This window comes from Osmerus eperlanus, chromosome 19 (genome assembly GCF_963692335.1).
Source record: "Osmerus eperlanus chromosome 19, fOsmEpe2.1, whole genome shotgun sequence".
NCBI lineage: Eukaryota > Metazoa > Chordata > Actinopteri > Osmeriformes > Osmeridae > Osmerus > Osmerus eperlanus.
The window spans coordinates 8865323-8874886 of record NC_085036.1 but is presented as its reverse complement, the minus strand read 5'-3'; the positions used below and the strand labels follow the sequence as shown (position 1 = coordinate 8874886).

General features: G+C 45.0%; 1 protein-coding gene across 1 annotated transcript; it reads left to right on the top strand.

Moving 5' to 3' along the window:
• The first annotated feature begins 578 nt into the window (after window positions 1–578).
• On the top strand, window positions 579–9363 carry wnt11 (wingless-type MMTV integration site family, member 11). Its single transcript, XM_062485848.1, has 6 exons — window positions 579–791; window positions 2045–2227; window positions 3410–3654; window positions 4939–5216; window positions 5403–5695; window positions 8250–9363. Exons 2-6 carry the CDS (start codon window positions 2145–2147, stop codon window positions 8422–8424), a joined length of 1074 nt encoding a protein of 357 aa, XP_062341832.1. The 5' UTR covers window positions 579–791; window positions 2045–2144; the 3' UTR covers window positions 8425–9363.
• Window positions 9364–9564: the final 201 nt, after the last annotated feature.

The following is a 9564-nucleotide window of genomic DNA, read 5'->3' as shown; positions in this document are numbered from 1 at the left end:
AGGGCCAAAATTGATCGCTAATAGCCTACATGTTATAACAATTCTGGCAGTATAGGTCTATTATTTTATTCACATAAGAAATGTGCCTATAATCCAATACTTACAGGATAACCTGTCTTAGATTTTGGAAATTTTAATCAGTAGCTCGTGACTGCGACTTTTGAGCAGCTTTCAGGTTAAAACAGATGACGTAATTCAGTTAACTGGAAAAGTTTAAATGGAAAACAATTGATGTGAAATGGATTGCAGTTGAATCTACGATGGGGATGCAAACACTGTTAACTGATATGTAGCAAGCAATATTCATGTCATTATTATAAAATTGCAAAATGATCATTAGGTCTTCACAATAATATATTAATATTGCCAATAGGCTATGGTGAAAAAGGGAGACATTTTTTATTTAATAAATTACTTTACGTTTTATCTGTTAAACAGGAACAGATAATCCAACAAAACTGTATGTCAAACTGTCCTTGAAATCCAGTCTGCTTTGTTATGCTAATTGTGCCTGACATCACCAGGGAGATCAAAGCGGGGCAGGAGTACTTATAAAGTGAAGCTGTTCTGCTGCCGAGAGTCCGACAAATTCCGCAACGCGAAAGACCATTGAGGAACCTGCGAGAGATAAGCGCTGTTGGGGAGTTAAAGGATGCGTAGTCTACTTCGCACTTGGAATCACTTTTATTGCGATCCTGTGGATTTACAAATATATTTGGTGGATATTGAATGAAAAGGATATTACACGGAATTTATAAATCGACACTAAAACAAATATAACTCGTGAAAAGGTAAGGCACGATAATAGAATGATAGGCTTGTCTTATTTCGAGTAGAGATGGCAGACAATGAAACCGTGAATGAAGTTGTGTCTTTATGGCTATATAAAGAGTTGGAAAACTTTGTAAGGATCGTATTGCCATGATTTAAAACATAGGCTATTTGCGTAAGTCTTCAAAGGGAGTCAACGCTTCTTGTATAAATTGGTAAACATTTCTAAAATCAAACATTTTTGCAAAACATTATCAACTGTATGAAGTTAACAAAGTTGGATGTATAGAATCTACATGATTTTCTGAACTAAAATTGATTTTAAATTTACATGAATGGGCTAAAGAGAAATAAAAGTATTTACAGCAGTGATACTGGCTATAGCAATTTACTATTTCTGTCTATCCTAATTCAATATTAAAAACGTTTATATTAATTTGCCTTAAAATAATAGGCCTAATCTTTAGAATATTTGTAGATAGGCCTACATGTTCAACTAGCATAGCTGTAGACCAACTGAAATGTTGTAGACGACTTATGTACAGTAGGTAGGCTATAACACTCATGTTTAAGGGACTTGAACAATATATTTGCCTATAGATTCCACAAAGAAGAATATAGCCACAATGACGCTTGAATCTCAAGCTTGTTACTTGGTCCCTACTTCTTATCACCTCAAATTTAAAAACAATAGTTTGTGTGTTTTACTAAATAGATTTAGGGCAAGCAGATTGCTTATCATCACACGCACAAATAAAAAGCTATCTGATAGAGGTAACGTCAGATATAGCCTACAGTCCTGCCCACTGGAGGGTAGAATGCTGGTTTGTGGAAATTTTGTAGTGATCAGAGATCCTCAAATTCCAGAGATTTTCCCCCCCGAAATGGACCAGCGTTGTTAATTCAACTAGAATATATCACGGTTGAGTATATGGTTCAGGGCATTGGCCAGCCATGTTGGACAGTGGCTGGTGTTTGACATTTTTGGAAATGAAAATAGGTTTGAGAAATATAGGCAGTTGGTTTAGGCTACTTAATATCAAGGAGGGTCATCATTTAATTCTTTATAGTGATTATTCTTAAAGTGTTTTAAAAAGTATGTGTTTAACCCCTTTCACATTTGTGTAGGACTATTTGGTGTAGATTGGTCGTACTATAATGCTCAAAGTATGTTAGGACAACTGTATTCGGATAGAATATTTGGGCGTGATAGTGCTAAATGAGTTTTTGTGATGTCGCCTGATGCTGAGATTTCTTTGATTTTGTTAAACAGGGATAGGCGTTGCCATGACAGTTGACTTTTGATTGCACCTCCGTGCCAAGAAGCCAACAGCCACCTGTGTCTCGTGCCGTTTAACTGGAACACAAGCACCATGAAGAGCACCTCTCAAATCCTCTCCCTGTGTTTGCTCACAGTTCTGCTGCTGCCGCATATCTGCTCTGGCATCAAATGGCTGTAAGGACCCTCCTCTCTCTTCTTTCTGTAGATTGAGGAATGTTTGTTTCACTCTTTAAATGTTTAATGCATGTGGGTAAATTGCTTTGGCAATAAAAATGAAATTCTCTAAGGACATTCCTTTGAATAACTTGACTGAATCCCAATGAACGTTGAAGTGAAGTCCGGCCGTGGGTTATTTGTCTCAAATTATCGGATAAGAAAATTATTTTAATGCCACTCTGTTGAAGTAGCTGATGTCAATGAGCAATATGAATTCTATAAATAGTAGCCTATTAGCACTATGACTTTGCAAAATGTGCTGCGTGCGTTTTACCTTAAGTTGGAAGTGAGCGATTACTTCTATTTTTGTATAGTCTAAGTTTTCTGTAATTCATAGAAGACTGACACAGGCCGCAGCACATTGTCAATCTACACTATTCTTGATGGAACGTATCCGTAGTCGTAGCATACTGAAACTTTTGAGAGTATTGTTGTCAAATTTACCTTTTACACTTGACCAAATGCTCCTCGGGGACATGGGAGAGCATGTGCTAAATCCAAAGGCAGGCTCCTCTAGCCTTGATAATGCACGGCCCGCGATGCAAAACAGATGCGGCCGTAAACACCTGCGAGCGGGGCGAGAGCTGGGTTACCACGAGCACTGGGGAATCACAGCTTATCATTGGGCACGGAGCAGTGGCCAACCTCTCTCTTAATGCGAAACAGGCCAAGGTGTAGGAGGAAAGATCTGGTTCTCACGAACTCAGAAGCAAAGACGTTTCCAAAACAGTTCAGAGCCTGACCAGCTTTGCTTGTAGTATCTCTACCAGCTAATCCTCTGTAAGTGCAAAGACGGTGTCTATTTTATATGTCTATAAACAGATGATTCACGTCATAACTGGAAAGTCAGAGTAGGTTAAACCCTTTGACAGGAGAATGTTGATGGTGACAGATTGATGCTGTGTGTGGTTTGTCAGCTAAATATGGGTCAAGGTGCATGCGTTCTGCAAAGAAACGAATTGCAGACTTGACTTTAAGACCCCACCATACTTAAATTATAGACGAGAAACACACAATTCCAAGTTATCTACTGTTAGCCGGCATGTAGGAATGTTTTCTGTTGTGTTAATGTTAAAGATCATGCATTGTCCATGTACTGTGCCTGTATATTGATCCGTGTGGTTGTTTTTCCTGTTGTAGAGCTTTGTCACACACGCCTGGGTCTTTACACATCAACCAAACCCAGCACTGCAAGATACTGCCTGGCCTGGTGTCCTCCCAGGCCCAGCTCTGTCGCAGCAACCTGGAGTTGATGCACACCATCATCCAGGCGGCGCGGGAGGTCAAGAAGACCTGCCAGAAGACATTCTCCGACATGCGCTGGAACTGCTCCACCATAGACATCCCTAGTGACTCCCCAAAGTACAGTCCGGACTTGGACAGAGGTACAACTGGTCCAGAAACACAAGTTCATTGAGTTTAAAACATGTAATTATTGCCGTGATGTGTTTTTTTTGGACAGGAAATCATTGAAAGATCATTGAAATTGTTACCAGTGAGCGTTTCTGTCTTAAGTAAAAGCACGGAAGCAACTCAGTGACCTTGGTGAGGTTTAAGGCCTACTCAAAGTGTTTTATTAGCAAAAGAAAGAGAGAAAGCCTTAATAGTCGTCCTCGGTGGTCCTTCTTGTCTATGGGCTTGGAGAATGTGCCAACCAAAGACCTTCATTGTGTCCCGTTCAAAGAAAGAATATGTCCTCTATCACCCGTACCACCCACCTCCAAAATATCTGTGTCACAATGTCTTTCTCAGTTCAGTATTTGATGCAGCAGTCTATTTCGCTTGACGGTTCCTGAGCTGAATTTCTTCAGCATGTCACAATAGATTCCATTCATGTGAGAGATAGAGCTGGAAATGAGACAGGATCTAAACATCTTTTTTTACAGAATCCTTTCTTCTTGTCTGGTTCAAATCTCTTATTTATGTTGTATGGATAGACCTGCCCAGCATCTGGATTTTATATTGCCAACCAACTAACTCTGTGATACGCGGAGGAAAAGAGAAGCCCTTTGTTAATACTTATAGTTGAAAATACTCCCTGTTGAACTAATTATTACTAATGTATAAATGCCACAGTCTTTGATTAATCATGTGTCTGTATTCCCAAACTTCCTGCTGTCATGTGAATGCACCTCTTCCCATACGTTTTCCCGGACTTGCACTTTGATTAGTTGATCTCCATTGCCTTAAAAAGCACTTGCCAGGCTAGGAAACACCAATGCAAGATGGGTTCATTGAATTTGGGTAAAGATATAAACCCTCCCACAACAAAGAACTGGCTCTTAATCAAATGTTTGAGGAGAGAGCTGGATGATGTGCCTTAGAAGATAGAGCCCATCTGCCCAGAGTTAGAGAAGTCTATGGGAACAGAGAACACTGGCTTCTTCAGACAATTATGTCTTTGATGTAGTTATACTTCGTCCAGGCATGGTTCTCCTTTCACGGCCATTATTCAGTCTTGACTTAAACTGATGGGCCCTTTGTGTACACATTTCATCACCAATTACATCTATTTTCTGTGAGGGCTCAACATTACACATCATTGTCCACACGTTTTCTATCTTCGTTCATATAAATAAAGCTGAGGGAAAATATAAACATTGAACCGTAAAATATCTGTGGCCATGCTAACAACAATTTTCTCTGACCCCCCCCCCCCAACCCACCAGGCACAAGGGAATCAGCGTTCGTCTACGCACTTTCGGCAGCGGCCATTAGCCACACCATCGCGCGGGCGTGCACTTCAGGGGACCTGCGTCTGTGCTCGTGTGGGCCCATCCCTGGGGAGATCCCCGAGCCGGGCTACCGCTGGGGGGGCTGTGCCGACAACCTGCACTACGGCCTGGTGATGGGCTCCAAGTTCTCCGACGCCCCCATGAAGATGAAGAGAGCAGGCTCGCACGCCAACAAGCTCATGCACCTGCACAACAGCGAAGTGGGGAGACAGGTGGGTTCATAAGGCATTGATGCTATCAGGCTAATCAGGCAATGAGGCAGACGGACACACACACACGCATACAAACTCACACGAGCACATACACACACATTCATGGACACACACATACACACACACGCACACAGTATATTTTCTAGTTGCTAATCACAATGTCGGATCGGCTTCCGCTCCACCCAGGCCCTGAGAGACGCCCTGGTGATGAAGTGCAAGTGTCACGGTGTGTCCGGCTCCTGCTCCATAAGGACCTGCTGGAGGGGTCTCCAGGACCTGAGAGACGTCGCCATGGACCTGAAGACCAAGTACCTGTCTGCCACCAAGGTGGTTCACCGGCCCATGGGCACGCGCAAGCAGCTGGTCCCCAAGGACATCGACATCAGGCCCGTGAGGGACAACGAGCTGGTATATCTACAGAGCTCCCCAGACTTCTGCTCTAAGAACGACAAACTAGGCTCCGTCGGAACCCAGGACAGGTAAGATTGCTTGGAATACCGCTGTGTGTATGTGTGTGAGAGTGAGAGAGAGAGAGAGAGAGATAAGAGAGAGAGAGAGAGAGAGAGAGAGAGAGAGAGAGAGAGAGAGAGAGCGAGAGACTTGGGCACAGTCGGATGTGTGAATATGCGTGTTCTCAGTCGATAAAACATTCCCCTGTTTTGATGTCACAGCTAACCCATATTAACCACCTCATGGGGGCACAGTCCCCTATCGCTGGCAGTTAGGAAGTGACCCATGATGTTTGTTTGTCGGAGTGGGCTCGTCAGGATGTTGACCTAATGAGCTGTGGGCCTCCCTGGTGGCTCCACTGTGCTAGGAGCAGGCCCGATAACGCCGTTGGCCCCTGAGATTGGCCTGTCTGTGGCCTGTCTGAGCACGTGTCACTGACAGGGCCTTTGTGACTGGGGCCCTTGTGTTGCTATCAGAGTCAGTGAGTAATGCAGTTATTCTTAGGGCCTGAGTCCACTCAGCTGATATCAATATGAGAGCATGACAGTAAGGGGAAATGGGTAATGGACCCCACCTCTCAACACACCCCCTCCCCCCGCTCACCCCCATAGATAAAGACAGACTCCACGGCTCTCGTTGTGGTGTTTTTATTCGTCAATATATGATGCATGCTGTTGGTTGGAACACTGTGAGAACCCAGTGAGAAGTTGGGGTTTTCTTTGTCTGAACGAAGTGCCAGATGGTGTAACGTCTGACCTGTCTTACAAATACGCTACTGTTGGTTACCATGTTGTCAGCCTATTGAATGTCTGTTTTTCTGTGAGTACTGGAGCAAGGCTTTTGAAGCTGGATAATTTGACTTACAGTTGTTGTTGGTTCACTAACTTAGGTACAGTCAATTATAAGCTAAAACAATAGTCAGATAAATAAAGAGCTAGCTGCGCTTGTGTTTGATGTCTGCCACATGATAACTGCAGCACAGTCACTCCACTGTGGAGGGGGCCGTGCCCCCGAAGTGGCCCCTGGAGGCAGCCAGTCTACGTGACTAACCTGGTCAAGGCCCCCCAGACCCTCATCTCCCGCTGTCTTCCCAGATAACCTGCAGACATGCTCCACATCAGGTGCTCTCTCCGTGCCCCATGCATGCCCTGTCCCCGGGCCTGATAAGAGCCCGTCACACACGCCATACACCGCGTGTATATTTAGTGCTTTGCGCCAAGTCACAAGGCGTCACCCCCTCCATCGTCGCTGTCCGTCGGCGAGGGGACGTGTGACACTGACGTGCCGCCTGTGTTTCTGTGAGGGGGGGGGATCTGGAGGATGTTCCGACGGCCTGTCCCACACCTCCTGGCCTCGTCACGCTGCCCTCGCGTCCTACGGCACTCCCACGACCCTCCGCTGACTCGGGGACGGACCCCGGCGCTCTGCAGTGTCCACTTCAGGATGGTGTTATCTGGCTTTACCCTTGAAGTGACTTCTAATCTCGTCACTCCTCGCCATGGGTAACTTTGACCCCTATTGATGATACCTGAAGTGGGGAAGCAAACATGTCTTTCTGAGCTGGAAACAGACATGTGAAATGTGGAGCTCGTTCAAAGATGTCCTTATCTGCCTTGTGATATTCACTCGTGTAAGGATGCTGTGTATTGATGTGTTTGAGGTGGGCGGCTGCCAGTGGTAAACACATAACCGCCGCATGCTGAACCTCAGTACCATCCAAAGCTGAGCGGTGAAGTGACTCTCTGAAGCAGGTCTTGTGAGGGAGCGGTCTGATACGTTCATGGCACTAGAAGGTCAAAGTTCCCCAGACAAAGCATATCTGGTCCACAGCCATTGTTAATTGGCCGGTCCCAAAAGCTGCCATTGTAATGACCCTGCCCTACTTTTTCCCAGTGCCAGTCCCACTCCTCCACCCCTCCTACCCCTCGTCCTCCTTCACTCCTCTTCTCCGCCTGCCATCCGTCTGGCCTCACTCACCGACTGACCATTAACACTCGAGCCATTATGAAACAATGCAGTTATGTGGAGCGAGCTTAAGAGCAGGCAGGTCTGAGTATTCACTGTGATTTAGGGTCGGGGCTGCTGTGTCCTCTCTGGATGCCCCAGGCGGTAGGGGTGAATGAGTCCCAAGTGTCCTTTAGCCCCAAAGACGCAGCAACTCTAAGGGGGTGTTGCTGTTTTTGGGTGAACGCACAAAGCATTCATCAAGCTTCGTTTTAGGGGACTATTGTGGGCCTTCTCAGTGACTCTCATTGGATAATGTGGCTCAGAGAGAGAGGCAGACTAGTGGTAGACTTTTGTTTGCATGAGGGAGGACGTCGTTTGGGAGAATTGTGTATGAAGAAATGGGAATATGGTGGTGACTCTGGGGGCGAGGTTGCTGGAATACAAGATTTGTTGCAGTTTGAGTAATAGTTGGAATGTCTAACTCAGAACTCCCTCTCTTTCTCTCTCTTTCTCTCTTACCCCCCCCCCCCCCACTCTCTTTGTCTCCCCTCACTTTCCCACCTCTCTTTCACCCCTGCCCCCCTCTCCCCCTCCCCCCCTCTCCCCCTGCCCCCCCCTCTCCCGGCGGGCTGGCAGGCAGTGCAACAAGACCTCGGTGGGCAGCGACAGCTGCGACCTGATGTGCTGCGGCCGTGGCTACAACCCCTATACAGAGAAGCTGGTGGAACGCTGCCACTGCAAGTACCACTGGTGCTGCTACGTCACCTGCAAGAAGTGCGAGAGGATCGTGGAGAGATACGTCTGCAAATGAGTCCCTTCTGCCTTCACTTACAAACACACACCCTCCCTCCCACCCATTCCGCCAACTCCGGTATCTATGGGAGAGGGAGGGGCACAGATAACCAAAGCACTACGTTACCCAGAAGGCTTACTTTTGTCTTAAGCTTCAGCATGTATATTTTGACAAGAAAACTGTTTATTTTTGTTTAATTATTATATTTCGACAAAACTCCAACCGGTAAGTTGGGACGTTTTTTTTCTCTCTGGTTTTTTCGTGAACTTTAGCTCTGAGCTGTTGTGACAAGGCCTGTCAGTTCACGTTCAAGACCACCGTCCTCCAGGGGTTTTCCTCTTGTTTCGTAACACCTGCATACACTCGCCCTACTCGGATGTTGAAAATCTATTTTCTTATACGTTTATTAAAAAGAAGTGATATTGGATCATGTGTTTGGATGAGAGAAACTGAAGTCTCAGCACTCTCTTGAGTGTCTCTCATGTTCTGATGGTGACATTTCAGAGAATTCTCCGGAATTTAAAAGGGGTCTGGAGCATCCAGGGGGGCGTTTGTTCTAATGGTACTCAGAGAACGAGGTGAACCGAGAAGAAGAAGAAGAAACACACAAAAGGGAACTTCAAGTACTTTCAGTCGTGGAACTTTCTGGTGACTTTTGTTTGACTGGACACTTAAGCACTGGTACTCGATAGTGGAGATGCTTCATCGCTGTGCATTCGCAGAAAAGGACAAAGAACTCTTAGTGTTTAAAGCAGTGCATAATGTTTGACACCCACACACACAAATACACACACAAGTTGTCCACAAGTGAACACATTCAAAGCATGTCGACTGTATGGGTCTGCTTCAATGCCGTTTTGTAAACCACTTTTGTGTGGATGTACATACTGTCTTTTTGTATGCTGAATTAAAGAAAGAAATATTTATAAACAAATTAAAGAATCTTTAAGCTCTGTAGATGGAATTGAAACGTTTTTTCTTTTCCCAAAACAACACATCGACCTCCTAATGAATATATAGCTGATTCTGATGGTTCTTGGCAAGGACAAACCTTTAAATCATACCAGAATTGTTTTTGGAATCGACAATGCTTTTTCCCCTCTTAGCATTACTGTAATTGATTACACCTCCAAGTGTTAAGAAAATATCAAATGAACA

Coding starts and splice junctions, on each gene's coding strand:
- wnt11 (XM_062485848.1), top strand. CDS start 2,145: ATGAAGAGCACCTCTCAAATCCTCTCCCTGTGTTTGCTCACAGTTCTG. Junction 3,655..4,938: donor CAGTCCGGACTTGGACAGAG/GTACAACTGGTC, acceptor CCAACCCACCAG/GCACAAGGGAATCAGCGTTC. Junction 5,217..5,402: donor ACAGCGAAGTGGGGAGACAG/GTGGGTTCATAA, acceptor CGCTCCACCCAG/GCCCTGAGAGACGCCCTGGT.